This window comes from Carassius auratus, chromosome 8 (genome assembly GCF_003368295.1).
Source record: "Carassius auratus strain Wakin chromosome 8, ASM336829v1, whole genome shotgun sequence".
Taxonomy (NCBI): domain Eukaryota; kingdom Metazoa; phylum Chordata; class Actinopteri; order Cypriniformes; family Cyprinidae; genus Carassius; species Carassius auratus.
The window spans coordinates 4,838,472-4,856,857 of record NC_039250.1 but is presented as its reverse complement, the minus strand read 5'-3'; the positions used below and the strand labels follow the sequence as shown (position 1 = coordinate 4,856,857).

The 18,386-nt window shown below is 34.2% G+C and overlaps 1 protein-coding gene across 1 annotated transcript in view; it reads right to left on the bottom strand.

Annotated features, from left to right (window-relative positions):
- LOC113107035 (dedicator of cytokinesis protein 5-like) overlaps positions 1 to 18,386 on the bottom strand; it is a 58,516-nt gene that overhangs the window by 10,283 nt on the left and 29,847 nt on the right. The window contains exons 31-47 of the mRNA XM_026269163.1: positions 18,260 to 18,318; positions 17,858 to 18,012; positions 15,798 to 15,883; positions 15,004 to 15,160; positions 14,819 to 14,859; positions 14,636 to 14,726; positions 13,729 to 13,848; positions 12,989 to 13,078; positions 8,962 to 9,066; positions 8,281 to 8,422; positions 6,999 to 7,080; positions 6,838 to 6,922; positions 5,443 to 5,529; positions 3,149 to 3,325; positions 2,863 to 2,946; positions 1,424 to 1,561; positions 351 to 496 (exon numbers count right to left, since the gene is read on the bottom strand). Of these exons, the coding sequence (XP_026124948.1) occupies positions 351 to 496; positions 1,424 to 1,561; positions 2,863 to 2,946; positions 3,149 to 3,325; positions 5,443 to 5,529; positions 6,838 to 6,922; positions 6,999 to 7,080; positions 8,281 to 8,422; positions 8,962 to 9,066; positions 12,989 to 13,078; positions 13,729 to 13,848; positions 14,636 to 14,726; positions 14,819 to 14,859; positions 15,004 to 15,160; positions 15,798 to 15,883; positions 17,858 to 18,012; positions 18,260 to 18,318 (1,845 nt within the window). The remainder of the gene's footprint in view (positions 1 to 350; positions 497 to 1,423; positions 1,562 to 2,862; positions 2,947 to 3,148; positions 3,326 to 5,442; positions 5,530 to 6,837; positions 6,923 to 6,998; positions 7,081 to 8,280; positions 8,423 to 8,961; positions 9,067 to 12,988; positions 13,079 to 13,728; positions 13,849 to 14,635; positions 14,727 to 14,818; positions 14,860 to 15,003; positions 15,161 to 15,797; positions 15,884 to 17,857; positions 18,013 to 18,259; positions 18,319 to 18,386) is intronic.

Sequence of the window (18,386 nt, the reverse complement as noted above, 5' to 3'; positions counted from 1 at the left end):
ATTTCATCTGCATATACTCAAGGGAAAACAGGCTGATCAGTGAAAACTGGTTAAGGTCGTCATTCACTATTTTATCTTAATTATTGGGGAGTTAATGGTAATTAAAGACTTGTTTAACAAGAATCCACTTATCCAGCATCTACAAGAGCCAATTAAACACAGAGGTTAAACGGATTAATTTCATGTATGTCCACTGGCAGAAAGTGTAATTACATGGGAAACTGATTTATTCTGTGACCTTTCCATGACCACGGGAACTCTGTACTGCACCAAATTAGCCTTCACTGCAGAGCGGAAAAGAGCGGAGTTTATTTCTAGAAATTAGAAAACAGGATGCAGTGAATACTGACTCCTGGAAAGCAGGTCTGGAGGAGTTTCCATCAGAGGAGCCCGAGGCGTTTGAGATGGTGGACATCCTTCTGAGCGTGGAGGACATGATGTACGGCATCACCATCGACCCCACGCGACTCTTCTTCTTCTCTGTCAGAGAGCAGGGCTGGAAAAACACAAGCACAAACACTTATATCTCATGGGCCTGGCATGGAGCTCACTGACTTATAGTGTAATTCAACTCAAACCTAAAATCTATCTTTGAACACATAAATGCGAAATTGCCAGTATTTAGAAATAGAAATGCAGCAAAGCAGCATTTTAGAATGATCTCTGAAGGATTGTGTGAAAATTCACAGGAATTAATTAAATTTTAAAATACATTACAATGGAATACAGTTAGACAATTTTTAATAACAAATTAAAGAGCATAAGAAAATTAGAAAAATTGAAAAAATCTTAACTTTAAGCTTTTGAAATATAGTGCAAGTATGTGGAATTATTTTACATAGAGTATACATTTCCAAGTAAAGCATACTGTAGTATGCTTCTGCAAAACAAATCTGATTTTAATATTAATTAATGATAGGTTTTAGGTAAATCTTAGGTAAAAATTAAGGGTTGTGTTGTGTGCCATCTAATAAGAACTGCTTGCAGCTGTCTCAGCATATAACCTGGGAAGGGAGAAAGTATTTTAACATCAAAACAATGACAAACTTCACCTTTAAGATATTTTTCCTTTTGGGGCCAAAACTTGTGGCATAAGCAAAGAAAAACATCTTAATGAAGAGACTAAAAAGTGTAGGTTTACTATGTTTGTGGGGACCAAATAAACCTGCAAATATAGCAAAAACCTGACACACACAGACAACTGTCACTTCATCAAAGCAGATCTGTCCTCCCTCATGCAGTTTACAGTCTCACGAAACTGAACCTTGTGTTGTTTTAGCTGATTTCAAAACTTCTTCAAAGAAAATGGTAGACAATATCTCATATGAATCACTTCCTCAGATCTGAAACCTTTCCTCCCAGAAACTACAAAACCTCAGTCTCTCACAAATCCTTTCTTTAGAGTCGAATCCGTCAGACTCACTAGAGTAATGACACCATAGAGTTTCTCCACTTTAGCACGCAGGTCCTGGAAGCAGGTGACAAGTCTGTTGTGAAGGGGTTTGAGCTGCTCCGTGGATTTCTCTCCATGGATCCGGATCCCTTCATCAAGCAGTGGGACCTGAGTGGAAACAGACATAAAAACATTTTGAAAATGAAAAACGTAACATACAATTGAATTTAAGACTTTGATGCTTTTACAGTAGCTGATTAAAATATGACAAGAAAATGCCATTTTAAATAAATACTCACATGTTTTACAAAAATATTAAGCAACACAACTGTTTTTAACACTGATGATAATAAAAAAAATTTCTTGAGCAGCATATCAGCATATTAGAATGATTTCTAACGAATCAAACACTGAAGACTGGAGTAGTGATGCTGAAGATTCAGCTTCGCATCACAGGAAAAAAATGACACTTTACAATATATTTAAATAAAATAAAAAAATATATTTCAACCTGCAATAATATTTCCCAATATTACTGATTTAACTGTATTTTTTATAAAATATGGTGAGCATAAGAGACTTGTTTGAAAAACATTTAAAAAAGCAGGGGTGCACATCATTTTTTCAGCCTGGTTCTCATAAGAGAATCTGGAGATTTGGTTTGGTCCTCACACTGCATATAGTGTGACCCATTAAATGTAACTATAAAAAATGAATTAATAATAGTTATAATATTATTACACTTTATTTATTTAGTTTTTGTAAAATTAAATAATAGTAAATAAAATAAGTATAATATATAATATTATGTGATATAATAGTGTGTGATAATATTAAAAATAAAAAGCAGTCCTAGTATTAAATACAAATGCATTTATTTTATAGTAAATAAACAAAAAAAAAATACTATTATTTACTACTACTTTGTTTGTTTGCCTCTTTAAGAAAAATCGTTTTATGTATTCCCCAATTTTAAGTCGCTTTGGAAAAAAGCATCTAAAAATAAATAAACAAAAGCGTTTTCATCATATTCAAACTTAAAATCAGCAGGCTTTTATTTTGGCGGGTTGCCGGGAAGTATACGCGCTTCCTGATTTAGCGCTGCTGATTAAAGAGCATCAGTGGATGAATGTCACAGTTTTGTATTGTGTTTGAAACAGTAGGCATAGCCTAGATTTATGCTTTCAGGTTGAAAATAAAACTTATATAGTACAGTTTGTGATCTAAAATGGTAATTGTGCATTAACAGCGTTCAACCATGTTGGTACGCAAATGCGCTGTCAGAACATATTTATTAAGCATTTTTTATTTTGGTCATGCATGCGGACCTGCGGACCACTTATGTGCACCCCTGTGTATAAGCCATTTTTACTAATCTATTTTGATACACACAGCCACACCTCTGTCTATATACTGTATAGTGCATTGTGTAAAGCTTTAAACACAATACAGATCTGCAGAAGTGTCACCTGCAATGCGATCAGGTGTTTTAAGACTTCAATGCGTTCCAGGTGGTCAGGGTTCTTCTTCATGTAGGCCTCTGTAAAAAACGCCTGAGGGGCAAAACAAAAATTTCAATTAATATCAGCCAGTGCTCCAGCAAACCTAAAGCCTCGAGGCACACATCAATTTTTCATATCTGACCTGGAGAAAAGGTACAGAGCAACTGTGGCGCACATCTGTCTGATTCAGCTAGTATTATCAGGTGGATAGCTTGATTTGGGTTTGATTTCTTTTGGTTACAGAAAGACTAACCTTCTCATAGTTGGAGAAGCCACCCATGACAGCTGGGTCCACGATTCCATTGAGCATCATGGAGAGGGGGTGCACAGGAAGAGAACGGTCACACGCCTGCTGCTGCACCAGATTACTCAGCTTCTCATTGGCCAGCTCCATGGTTTCTATGGCATTGTCCAACGGGCTGATCTCTTCCTACAAATGATTGACAACATTAGACTTATTATTATAAAATCTGATTGTAGACTACCTGTTTTTGGAAAAGAAATTAATATTTTTATTAAGCAAATGTACATTAATCAAAGGTAACATGAAAACATATAGAATTTTGCTATTTAAAAGCTACTTCCTCATAAAGCGAGGAACTCTGTCAAATTAATATGTACTATTGGACAAAGCATTCTTTCAATTATAAACTGCAGTCTGACTAATGACTGAGGTTGTAGTCCAGCCCCTTCTTAAAAAGCCTGGTCTAGAGCCTGCAAATCTAAATAATTTTCAGCCAATATCTAAGCTACTATTCTTATCTCAAATTTTAGAAAACACTTGAATCGGCTCGTTAGAGTGGCCTATTACCTTTTCTTAAAAATTGGTTCTGCTAGCAACGTTGCCTTTTGTTGCCTTTCTTATCTAGTTTGCAACTGGTTCAGAATGCAGAATGTAGGTTCCTTACTGGAACGAGAAAGAGGGACCATATTTCACCAATTTGTTACTGTTTGTTTATAAAGGATTACATGGTCAAGCTCCAGAATATCTTACCGATCTATTTTTACCTAGAAATGGCTCTAGAGCATTACGGTGTTCCATGATGCTCTCTATTGCCTCAATCTCGTCTTAAATTAAAGAAGATCTTTTCAATCGTTGTCCCTAAATTGTGGAAGGATTGGATCTCCTGATATTGGAAGTTTTAGATCTCATCTTAAGACGTACCCTTTTTCTTTAACTTTTTAATTTGCTGCTATTTTATTTTTCCTTGCCTTGCCTTAGTTCTGCTTGATCTTAGCTCAGCATTTAATATGAATGACCATATTATCCTAATTGAACGTTTTAAGTGTTATTTGGGCATCGAAGGAACTGCCTAAGGTGGTTTGCCTCTTATCTTCAAAATAAACCATTTTCTGTCAAAATTGGAAAGTTTTCATCATCAGTAGTTTCTATTATCTACGTGGTCCCACAAGGTTCTATTTTGGGACCAGTGTTATTTTCATTATATATTCTTTCTCTTGGTCTAACTTTTAAGAAATATAGTATATCATGCCCCTTTTATGCTTGCGACACCCAGATGTATTTGCCTATGAAGTCTGAAGATGATACATGTGTTGAATCACTCTTTGAATTTCTAGATGTAAAATGCTGGATGAATACTAACTTTCTTCAGTTAAAAGAGAAAGACAAATGATTATATTTGGCCCTAGTCACCATGCAAAAAATAAAGCACCAAGGTTCATACAATTTGCATACTTATGTTAAAAAAAAATATTTTTATAAAGTTTTATTTTTGACACAGAGTTAAAATTTGAAAGACAAATTAATTCATTTGTGAAGAATATTTTCTGTAAGCTGGGAAATATCACAACTCAAATTGTCTTATCTTTCAGTGATCTGGTGAAAATAATTCATCCTTTTATTTCTTCACATCTTGATTAGTGTAACACTTTATACAATAAATGCATTTTGATTTTTGATTCTTGATGTGTTTCATGGGCAGCATATCAGCATATGAGAATGATTTCTGAAGGATCATACTGTATGACACCAAAGACTGGAGTAATGATGCTAAAAATTCAGCTTTGCATCAGAGAAATACAATACATTTTCAAATATATATATGTATACACAATATAAAATAATGTAACTATTTTGTATTTTGTATTGTTCTGTTAGATTCTTTAACAAAATGAATAAATAAAAAAATAACTAATACCTTAAAAAAAAACTAACTTTTAAAAGTGTACACTTATGAGAAACACATAAGAGCATATCTAGAGATAGGAATATAATTACATCATTGGGCTGCATGATAAATTGCATGCGATATTTAATATTTAACTGACAAGATGTGCATTAAATACAGCATGCAATTTATCGTGCAGCCCTATTAAATCAGCACAAATATTATTGCACAGGTAGAAAAAGTAATCACAATTTTATGAAAAATTAGACCGTAACATGCAATAATGACATGAGCAAAATAAAGTACATTTGTGAAGAAAGTGAATAGGATTCATTTTGATATTATGTTGTCTTTAAAATCTGTATTTTTGTTTATAGCCACATTTGAAATCTAAAAAAAGACAGTTTTAGTAACTCACCACAGACATGGATTTCACTTCAAACCACTTAAGGATTCCTGGGAAGCGGTACGCCGTAATGTAGGTGGTCCTTTCGATCCACATAGTCTGTGAGGTCAAAGACAGAGAGCCACATTTACACAGAGGGGTTCCTAGATCTGAAGTTTAATCATCTCCATTTATGAATTATTACATAGGGATGAATTACAGGCTTTTGTGTAGAAAGATAGTGAAATGGTTCTCAGAATGACAACAACATTCAACATTCGAGCACCCACTTTCTGTTAAAAGAGTTATTAGGGTTTCAAGAACGTAGCGCAAAAAAATAATAATGATAATTTCAGACATTTTTGGCCCTAGTTTGTACAGCCTTCATTGTGGACGCAATTCAACAGATTCTCTCAACGACAAAGTTTTTTATGCAAGACTGAGTAATGTCCAAAATCCACTTTTTTAAACTAGTCCTAAGTTTTTCACCCAGTGGGAATCAAACCACTGTAGAAATATTATCACGATATTTTACACTGTCCAGGCGATATTGATATTATATTGCAATATGAGGGAAAAAAATAACAGGCAAAATATTTTAACCTTGTATAACAAAAAAAAAAAGTGAGGGATTGGACATAGACCTGAAAAGTATTTAAGTGCAAACATGCACCATGAGGTAGGCCTGTATGAATTAAATTAAATATTGTGTGTTGGCCAGTGGTTCTCTAAACTTTTTCTGCCAGGCTCCCTTTTTGTAGAGAAGAATATTTTCAAGGCCCCCCACCCCCCTTAATTTTTTCCCCTTTTTTCGATGGGGGGTGGGGTGGGGGGTCTCTTATGATCACCAAGGCTACATTTATTTATTGGATGGGAATAATGGCTAAAACATACAATGAAACTAAAAAAAAAAAAAAAAAACTTGCACAAACAAAAGCAAATGAAACCCTGCGGCTCATGATAATACATGTGTAGAAAGAAAAATGTCTAAAGACACAAAACGGTCTGTCTGTGCAAGAAACTGAACAGTATTTCACACATAGATTTATTGTATGTTTTAGCAGTGATTCTCATCCACTTACATTATAAGAGTGAAACAGTAGACAGCAATGGTTTGAGTTAAAAATCTTTGTTTGTATTCTACTGAAGAAACAAAGTCACTTACATCCTGGATGCCCTGGGGGCAAGCAGATAAACATCAAATTTTCATTTTTGGATAAACCATCCCTTTAATAGTTTCGACTGAGATGTGCTTAAATATATAAAATGTCAACAAAGTTATAATAAAAATATCATCCAAGTTGAATCTAAAATACGCTTTCACACACACCCTAATTATCCTCATCTGGTCAAACGCTGCTCTTCAATATTTGTTCAATGTTTTCATGCCTATATGCGGTAACACCCACAACATAAATCATAACTCACAGCAAACTCATTGTCAGGATCTTTTTCTCCTTTCCTGAACGGTCTTGAATATTGGAACTTCTCCACCTCGTTTGTCCTGTAATAACTGAGACAAAAACAGAAGGTCTACAACAGCATTATTTAGAAGAGACTTGAATGGTGACAAGTGGGTGAATTTATACTTGAGGATTTGTTCAGGAAGTCCCTTGTCCTTGAACTGTGAAGGTAAGTTTAAGACAGGCTTCACCGTAAAACACTGAATATCTGCAGAGAATTGATTAAGGCTAGAAAACTGTTCACATTCCTGTCATTTGGCCCCAAAAATCATTCAGACACAGGACTTGTTTAATTTGAAGCACAGACACTACCATCCACACGTTTGGGGTCAGTAAGCATTTTAATGAGTACTGGGTGTAAAAACTTCATCATGTTGGATCTCTAGATTTTAAAACAGTTTGCAGAAAAGGTGACTTTAAATGTACAGAGGTTATAAAAGAGTCACAACTAAGAAAGTTTGAATGTCACTGCATTATATAATTAAGCAATAAGCCCCAAGAAGCCATGGTTTAGAGTGATTTTATAACAGCTAAGGGGCGTTGCTAGGCACGACCTTATAAAACGGTTACTCCACATACGTAGTGAGGTTATGTTTTTAATCCAATGCAATGGCATTCAGACACTTTAAAGGTGTCACAAGTATTCAAATACTTTCAAATAAAACTTATACAATCTTTACATTCTATCCATCACAAATCTAAATAAGTATATATGACATTACAATAACATTACAATAACATTACAATTACAATAACATTTAAAGGTTTGTTTTGTTAATGCTTTTGAAATAGGTCTCTAATGCTCAACAAGGCTGCATTTATTTGATCAAAATATAGCAAAAACTGTAATATAAAAAAAAAAAAATATATATATATATATATATATATATATATATATATATATATATATATATATATATATATATATATATATATATATATACCTCAAATTGTAATTAATTCCTGTAATGCAAGTATCTCATGATCCTTCATAAATCTTGCTGCTCAAGAAACATTATCTATGTTTAAAACAGTTGTGCTGCTCCATATTTTTTTAGAAAAATATGTTGAATATGATACATTTTTTCAAGACTATTTGATGAATAGAAAGTAAAAAAAAAGAACAGCATGATATTATTTTATGATAAAAATCTTTTCGGTCACTTTTGATAAATTGTATGCATCTTTTCTTAATAAAACCATAAATTTATTAAAAAAAATAAAAATACTGACCAGAAAACCATTGAACATTTGTGTATAATTGTAAATGTTTAAAAAAAATTAATTACAAAACGAATAAAAATAAGTCAAATAAAAATAAATACATTTCACATAAAAATAAATCTAAATATTTGAGACATTTTGGCCTACAATGTCAGTATTTTGCTGGGCTAAGAGTCAAGGATACGTTGTCCGGATGAGTTACAGATGTTGTCACCAGGGGGCGATGTGCTGGTCATCTTCACCGCGTTGGGAAACTGAGACATCAGCTTCAAACTAAAGTCCTCCAGCCACTCATACTCTTTACCGCGGTAAATGAACATTTTGTTCTGTTTGGAACAGGCAGAGTACTTCAAATAAAAATGTATGAAAACATTATAAATGTCCACATGATCTTCTGCAACTTTTAGCTAATAATATACCAGCTTCTTCCTCGACTCGAGTGATATCCATGGCTTGATATGCATGCACAACCAATAATAACAACTGTGGAGAGCCTTTCATGTTATTAGACGTCGTAGGGGCTCTTGTATCTTTAAAAGCGTAGCACTAGGGTTTCCAAACTCCAAAAGTATTATTTTCTTGTTGAAACCCAATTACTCAGAGAGCTCTTTGGGGAGAGCTGTAATCAAAATATCTGATTTCCACTGGCAATGCTTGATGCTGAAATGCCCAACATTGAGCCGACCCTGCCAGCATGTTTGTGTCACCATTTAATCCACAGTTTGCAGATTTCACAGCGCATAAACAACAGAAAATTAGACATTTGTGCAGCAAATGGAGGAACAACTCTCCAAGTTATGGTTTGAAAATGGTATCCCTCATTCCAGTTTCATTAAAGTCATTAAAAAATGCTAAATTCACTCACCCTGAGGAAGGTTGGGAAACCTTGTCCATAGTATCCCACTGCGAAATATTCCGGCTGGGGTCTCATTGCATGCATGATGTTCTCATAATACTGCGCCTGCTGTTTCTGTGTACAAAAACAACTGCTGCTTTTACATTTGATTTTACAGTTGAAGCATTTAAAAGTCAAGCATAAAAGGAAGAGTTCAGCTGAAAACAAAAACAGTGTCATCATTTGTCTCTGACATTAAATGAGAGGTTTACATGTGTTCACGATGCTCTTATTCATGCAGTGTAAGTGAGTTCATCATGCTTGTGAACCACATTGCAATTCCTATGAAGTCATCTGACAGCTTCAAGTCAGGACATTCTAAATATCCACCATTATTGCCAATATTTATCCATTTCTGTTAATTAATTGACAAATGCATAACTTTATTTGACCCCTATTGCATGTAATCCAGTTAACACAAAAGCTTCAGTCAACTTCTCTTACAGTTTTCAGGCTCCAGAGTGCCTTTGATCAAAGCTCTTAACCCCTGGTTCTGCACTTGGAAAGGCCAACTATTCTGATCCTTTAGTAGCTTATTGTAAGATGAGTTATAATAATCAAGGTCTCAGCAGTCATTAACTTTTTTTAAATTGTTGAAATTGTTCTTAAAACCCTTTTGAATTTTGAATGTTCTTGAGATTGTGTGACTCATTTCACACATTCCTAGGTCACACAACAGCCTGTCATTTTGTCCTATACATTCATTCATAAGTGGAGATGATTAAGTTCCTAGAATCCTTTTGTGTAAGCGTGGCTCTCTGAGTTCGATCTCTTTATTGTGATTCCTTCACTGCAGCTCTCAAATCTGTTTCAATAAATGGAAAGTCACAGATTTACAGTCAGAGTTACAGTCAAGAGAGTTTTCAGGGTTGGATTCACTCTTGGAATATAATAATTGTTTCCAACAAAATGTAAATTTTTTTCAGTAACTGAAATAAAGCTGATATACTCACTTTAATACAAAACAGAAATGTTGCCTTTGCAACTATCTGAAACTATTAAGTTTAAGTTAAAGTTCTAAAATATCTAGAGTTAAATTACATCTAGAACAGACAATAAAATAGAATAGAACAAAATAGAAAAAGAATAGAGAATGCTAGTGTTACAGGGTAAATAAATAAAGACAGCAAGAAGAGAGAACAGAAATGGAAATGATAGTGCTAGTGTAAGAGGGTCAAAGCTATTTTAGAGAGAGAGAGATGTGTTTCCAGCACATGTAGATTATATTATGCCATATTACTCTATTATAATATGTAAATGTATATTTTTCATCTGTAAATCTGTCTAATCCCTTATCTTATTTTTTTGCCTAGTTTATACACTTATATTAATAATTAATTTAGCACTTCATGCTTAATACTTCATATATTCATATTAATATTATTATTCCTATTGTTATTTTTCTATTGTTAATAAACATGTGCACTATTTGTAAGCAGCCAAGCTGCAATTGCTTTGGCTATTCAAACGTATAGATTTGTCATGCCAATAAATCACACTTTAAATTGAGTGAGAATAGAGTGTTAGTTTTAGGGGGTACATTTTTTACAACAAGTTAAAAGAAAACTAAGTACTGTATTTTTCGGACTATAAGTCGCACCTGAGTATAAGTCGCATCAGTCCAAAAATACGTCATGACAAGGAAAAAAACATATATAAGCCGCACTGGAGTATAAGTCGCATTTATTTAGAACCAAGAGAAAACATTACCGTCTATATGCTGCTCAGTGATAGACTACAGGAGCACTGAGCAGCATAGAGCGCCCTCTGCCGGCTGGAGACGGTAATGTTTTCTGTTAGTTCATTTCTCTCAGTTCATGTCAAATTAATTTTGATAAATAAGTTGCACCTGACTATAAGTCGCAGCACCAGCCAAACTATGAAAAAAAGTGTGACTTATAGTCCGGAAAATACGGTAGTTAGAATAGAAATAGAACAGAGAGTGCTAGTGTTAAAAGGTCAAGTGTAGATGGAAGAAATGTTTCTTTCTTAAAGACAACTAATGATTCAACTGAAATACAAAACAATTTAAGCTATCTGAAACTTAAAATTATAAAAAGGACAAAAGCACACAGCAAAATCTCTAACACTAGTATCAAATAGAATGAAAGAAATATTACAATATTAACAAATACTATAAATAATACTAAAACAACTTACTACATTTATGGTTTTATGATGTTTTGTCATTTTTAAAGTTTGACAGCATCCCAATTGATTGGAATATATGGGAAAAAATAGCAGCCTGAACATTCTACTAATCTCAGTTTTGCTCCATCAGAAAAAAGAGAAAAGAAAAAAAAAGTAAATTATGAATGACATAAGGATGAGTGAATGACAGAATAAGTGTTTTTGGGCCCTATCTTGCACCCAGCGCAATTGACTTTGTACACCGACGCATGTGTCATTCCTATTTTGCACCCGCGCAAAGCGCGCTTTTCCCTCCACAGAGGCACGTCGCTAAACTAGTGAATGAACTTGCGCTCCCTGGGCGGTTCAGCGCAAAAAAGGAGGTGTGTTCCGGCGCAAACAATCCCTGGTGCTATTTTGCTGTTCCATTAAACAATTGCGCCACTGACCAGAAAAAACCTAGTCTAAAGTCAGTGGCGCGTTGCGCGTTGTTCATCATGCTATTTTAAGGGCGCATGCTTGGCCATAATGTATAGCGTGCACAACGCGCATACACTTTGCTCATGTAATCTACACAGATGCAACAGTTATTTTTGCAAATCATAAATTGTTATACTAAAAAAATATTAACACATGAGATGACGGAAATCATTGTGGTGTGCCACGAAGATGTGAACAAAATAGGCATAAATCTAGCTTACAAATTATTCAGGCTAATTATTCTCCCATCCCCATACAAACAACTTCTCTGTCTTTCACTGCTCTTACAAGAACATCAGTCTCCTCGGCTGTGAACCACTCCTGGCGTGCGCCTGGTAAATACGCCATAATAATAGCAATCCATAATGGAACTTGCGCACCTGCTTTTAAAGGGAATGTTGGATGACGCTCTGATTGGTTTATTTCACGTTACGCCCAAACCACACCTATGAATAATGAAGCTACTTCAGACCAACCCATTTTAGATTTGCGCCGGGCGCAAGAGCCATTTATCCCGCCGGGAAAATATCAACAGCGCCGAGACCCATCCACAAACTTACTTGCGCTTCGCGCTTTGACACTTGCGTTTCAGATCATTAAAATAGGGCCCTTTAAATGTTCTGTTGCTTTCAAATATTCTTAAAGGGACAGTCCATTAATTTCATCAGTGGATCATAAAAGAAGAACATTTTGAAGACTGTAGGGAGGAAAAATACGATGAATGTCAATGAGAACAGAAACTGTTTGGCTACCAACAATCTTCAAAATTTCTTCTGTTTTCTGCAGAAGAATCAACATTTTGAGCATCATGAGGGTTATAAAATGACAGCTCTTCCATTTTTGGGTGAACTATCCCTTTAAGTTATGGCAGTTTTTACTGTACATTCCTTTTTTGCTATACAATTTTAAATCCGAGAAGAAATAAGTAAATTTACTTATACATTTTATGAACCACAGGACAAGGATAAGCTGAAAGCAGTTGTCCACCCAATTCATCGGCATCAACAGCAAAGTGCTCTGACTTAATTGAAGGCTTCTGCCAAGTGAGAACTTCACAGAGCCAAGGGCAGAACTGAGAGGAGAGTGTGTAACTGCTACAGAGCTGTTATCACACCAGAGTTTCCTTCCTCCTCTTGCTTGCAAATTGCCATTTTTATTTCCTGTGCAGAGTGACGGCTGCTACCCAGCAGACAGGGTTATGAGTTACAAACCCAAAATGTGAATAAATATGAAGCGCGTGAATCGAGACGAGCTCAAGGCACTAAAATGTTTGTACATCACAGAGCGTCTCCTGCTCTGGCAGAGGCTCGGGGAGGTTTGTCTGTGGCATTACCTTCAGATCATATTAACAGAGAAACAATAGGGATTTCTGACACGTCTGTCTTACCAGCAGTTGACTGAGCTCTATGAAATCAAACATTTGGTTTTCATGAAGTTTAACAAGTTGTTTGGCCATCTCGATGGCCTTCTCCCACATCTGTGGACAAAAGAACAAACAAGTTCAGAGTCTGGCTAATGAATGAGAACAGGAACAAAAATTAATTTAATTAATTAATTAATTAAAAATTAATTATTGTACTGAGAAACCAATATGACTTTCCTAATAAACGATAAAAAAAAAAAAAAACTTGATGTAGACATTAACTGAAACAAATAATATAATATAAAAACAAACATTTTAATTCATCTAGTTTTCAGCATTTCTTATTTCTCTTTAGGTTAACCTAATCCACTAATAGAGTTAAAATTAATATAAAACTATATAAAATGTAAATGTTATAATTTAATTATAATTTAATAATGACCCTGGACACTGGATTAATGATGCAGAAATTAAACATAAAATTACTTATTATTAAAATTGTTTCAAATTGTAATAATATTTACTTTTTTTACTAAATTCTGCTCTTTTTATTAATTTCATTTATCCAAATAAATGCCTTGGTGAGAATAACAGACTTCTTTTAAAAACATTACATAAATCTCACCAACCCCAAACTTTTGAATAATAATGTAGTTAAAATAGCAACTTTTCTGTTCTTTACAGTTGTCCTACCCTGAAAACTGTGAGCATGCAAAAGTCTAGCACTTGCATTAGATTTTTAGATGTACAAGCAAAGTTCATACTTTCCCCTTGTCCAGATTGCACATTATCTCCTGAAAAAGTCTTTCCTTTAGCTCTTGTTGCGTCCACCCCTGAGTTCCGTCCCTTGGGATCAGGTGGGTTGCACATGGCTTGTCGGACCACTAGAAAGAGATCGCACCATTCAGTCATGCTAATCTCACTGACCTCAGAGTCACCAAACTGTGTCACAAGGGCAACACGCTTTTCAGTGCAGACAGTCAAATGCAAACAGACCAAGTTAACTTAGAATAATACAATTATTCGAATAAGAACCTGCTTGGTTAAAAAAAAATAAGGTCTTGCCATTTCCAAAATCTATGACATCCTTGTCAATGGAAAAATCTATATTTAAAATATTTTTGGATCAAAATGTGAATACATGCATATAATATTTCTGACATACTTTTTCATATGTATCATTTGTCATAATTGCATTTTATGACAGATTTTCTAAATAGTTTCTTATGACTAGACATGTGCTGGTTTAATTGTATTAAAATGTTTATTTATTTACTTTTTTTGTGCGTGTAATTTAACATTGTGATAATAGCATACATTGTGATTAAAGCTTCAGAAAAAAATGATACTGTCCCATGTCACGATTAGGACAGATATGAAATTAAAAGCAGCTCAAACTATGTATTTTTCTCAAAAGCTCAAATATAAAAATTTTTTTTCCAAATATAAGATTTAATTTGCCAATTTTTTCGGTCACTACATATTTTTATACTCCTAATTTGACTACTTTATTAATAAATGGAAAAAAATATTGTAAAGAATGTGTGTCTAAAATGTGGACTGTAAGTGTATTATATTCTCTATCTGAATTATACTGGCCATTGGTCAGCCTGCTTCCTAGAAGTCTCTATCTAACATTAACAACAGTTAGTAATAGCACTAGGTCCAAACCTCCAACAGTTCAGCATGGAGCAGCAGAGTGTACGCAGCCTCAGTGTAGTTCTCACGGTCCAGATGTAGATCCCGTAACTTGTACAAATACCTGATGAAAGACCACAAAACACAGATCCATCCATTAGATTCATCCATGTGCCATCGGCAAGACAAGAAGTTTTAATCATCTGAAACACTCACCGGATATATATATCCTCTCTTTTCTTTTCTTTGTAAAAGTTCTGTGGACATGAGATGGAAGATACCGAGATGGGATTTAATTTGAAAGAAGCAACTGCTGACTGGATCCTGGCTGGTCTTTCAGCAGGTTGAGCACATAATAAGGTCCATTTCTAAATACTGCAGCTGTGTTTGAGAGTTCTCACCAGGACGTTGACGGTGCAGCTCATGCGGAGCTCAGGGCTCTCGTCATGGGTGATGGTGCGGTAAGCCAGCAGGTTCTCCAGGAGACTACTTAAGAGATACGCCAGCGCCTCACCGGACTGAGACAGATACCGGTGCCGCCGACAGTACTCCAACAGCCTGGACACAACACACACACACACCGAGAGAGTACACAAACAATGCACAGTTAGCCTAATGAAATATGACCCCAGTAAAAGTATCAATAATTACATTTTCATTTACTACTTCAGTTGAGCACTTGATTTTGAATGTACTTAAGTACTGATTTCCCAACCGTGTTTTTTTATTCTAGTCAGCACTTGCCTGAATAGTTAGTACTAATAAGTTTAGTGCATATATTTAATATGCATTAATTTGCAAATAAGCAAACCTTTTTTTATTTTTTACCAAAATGAATTCTATCAAAACATAAAACTTCCAAATAATAAAATACCAATTCAAGTAATAGATAATTCAGATGCGCAAACAAGTTAGCATGTATATATATGCAGAGAAAATAAAATGCACAAAGCTATACCATTTTAAGAGGACCGCTATGCAAACATGTTAGTTAAATTAGTTATATTAAACAGTTACAGGAAAGATGCATGGGCTTTGTGTAAATTTATAACACATACACAGTAACACAAATTGAAATATGACCACATTCAAGCATTTTAATGTGCATAAAGAGCATGTCCCTTTTACAGCAGATTTAGTTTTCAGATAGCTGACAGTGATTGTGATATTATTTTCAATAATCTTAAAATCTCACGTTTTCTCCAGCAAAATCTTGTATTGTTCATCTCCGCGGCCTCCTTCAACTTCCTGATCCAGCTTTGTGATTAGTTCATTCTCAAACTGCAAAGAACACAAATGCTTCATCAAACTTTCTGACCATCATGCAGAAGCCAAGGCGACATCTTATTTACATGATTCACAAATTGCATGCTTATTTTTCTTTAAAAATGCTCATTTTGTTGCAGGTGTCCTATTGGGGATACTAGAGTTGCACATTTTAAAGAACACAAAAGACTTTTACTGCTTTCTTTGTATATCTCAGTGCACAAGCAAATGACGTGCTGTCACAATATGACTGATAATCCTGACAACTGACAACATGATTTGTATGTCCATTATTGATTTTTCTCTATTATGTATCAAACTGAAGTGTACTTTTTCTTGTGTATTTCCCACTTGTGATACAGTATTTTATATTTTCAGAAAGTTAAATATTGCAAATCATAATCATAGTGCAGCATATTTAGGCAACTGCAAATATCATATCACTGGCTAAGACACTCTTATGTTCATAGGTATACAAAGCATATAAATTCAAAATAATAGCACACAATATAAATTAAGGTATATACAATGTATAAAATATAACGTTAAATATGTATATGTATAATATTATATAATAAAACAGTACTTTTACAGCATTTGAAGTTGTGTTAAAATATAAAACAATGTTTTAGGGAAAAAACATCAATTAAAAATGAACAATATCATATTTATATATTAGCATTAGTGCAAAATGTAATTTAAAATGTAAAAAAAAAAAATAAATAAATAAATAAATTATATATATATATATATATATATATATATATATATATATATATATATATATATATATATATATATATATATATATATATATATTAGGGCTGTCAAAAATAGTGCGTTTACGACGTTAATTAGTTGTTTGTTGTTAATTATGTTAAATTTTTAACGCATTTCACGCATACGCAGTGTAACAAATTATTCAGGTCAGGAAAGTCTCGTTGATCTCTGAATTCTCAAGATAGTAACAAACAGCGGCGAGCGCCGCGACGAAAACACTGAAGAAGCTTAAGGTTTTACCCCAGTTACTCTTAAATACATTAATGTCAAGCTCGATAAACAGAGACGACTTTGGTAGTTGATACGCTGGAGCTTCTTCTTCCTGTTATAGCGTCCTGTGTTTCACACTGCGCATGCGCAGAACGCCTACATGCAATGCAGCGAAAATTACAGCTGTTTGGAAAAACATATGCATTTTTACTCGGTTTTACTGGCACTTGAAGCCTTCAGAACGTGAAAATATCGATGCTAAAGTATTGTGTCAGAGCAAATGAACACCTCCCAAAAACAAGAGTGCCCAGAGTGCTGCTAATGTGATGGTGGCGCATGTTTGTGTTTCTGAGTTAATTCTTTCGAGTTTCTCTATGCATAATTTCATAGATATGTGGCTATATTTAACCACTGGTTCACCTAAAACTCTTACACTATCTGTAGTTAAATGGCATGGTTTGATATAGTGCTCAGGTAAATTTGATCTAAGTAAATGTTAAACTTTTGAAATTCAGAAAAAAAGAACCACATATTGATGAATCAATACATGAAAATTATGTATCGGTGTCCTGTTATTTATCTTTTGGTATGTATTTCAGGGAAAATAAATGGTTAGGATTCAGGTGTAATTGCAAATAGTGATGAATCCTGATTAATCCACTGAAAATTCTGATTAATTTGATTAAAAATTTTAATCATTTGACAGCCCTAATATATATATATATATATATATATATATATATATATATATATATATATATATATATATATATATATATATAAAGTCGCCCTTTTTAATAAAAAAAAAATAGATAATAGATAAATATTTATGTACTTAAAATATTTTTAAGCTTTTGGATAAAACATTTTAAAAAAACTTGTCATAATGCATTCTTAATTTGTGACCAAATCACCAGCATAATGAATGTGAATAATCCCTAAGCACGTTGCCTAGTTAGACATCTTCTGCAGGTTTTGAAACACAGAAACAACCCTAACCTTCTGAAAGGTGTGGTCAGAGCTGAAGTGGTGTTCACACTGCATCATGTCAAAGAAGATGGGGATGGTGGCTTTCCTCAGCTCAGGCTCAGGCACTAACGTAGCTTGCAGGATCGGTCCCACCATCGCAGGGATGAACTTCATCTTATCTTGGCCTGGAAGTGACATGACATCAAAAATAGCCCTAATTCCTTAAGGAAATCAAAAAACTTATATATGCACTCTGTCTCAACCAATAAAGACAAACACTTTAATAGTGATTTCACCTTCCATACAAAAAGCCATTTGACCAAAAAGAAAGTTCTTTGGGACATTCTGTAAAAATTCCTCTCTACATTAGTCCACTTTTGTAATTGTGTTCACTGTTTCTAACATATAAGAAGCACAGGAAAGAGCTTTTACCAAGATTGTTCCACATATCTCTCAGCTTGAAGCCGATGCTTTTCCGCATGTCTCCGTACCTGTTTAAATTTTTAGAAACTCAATTTAAGATGTCAGCCTTTCAAATTAAATGAGCAAAAACCAACGA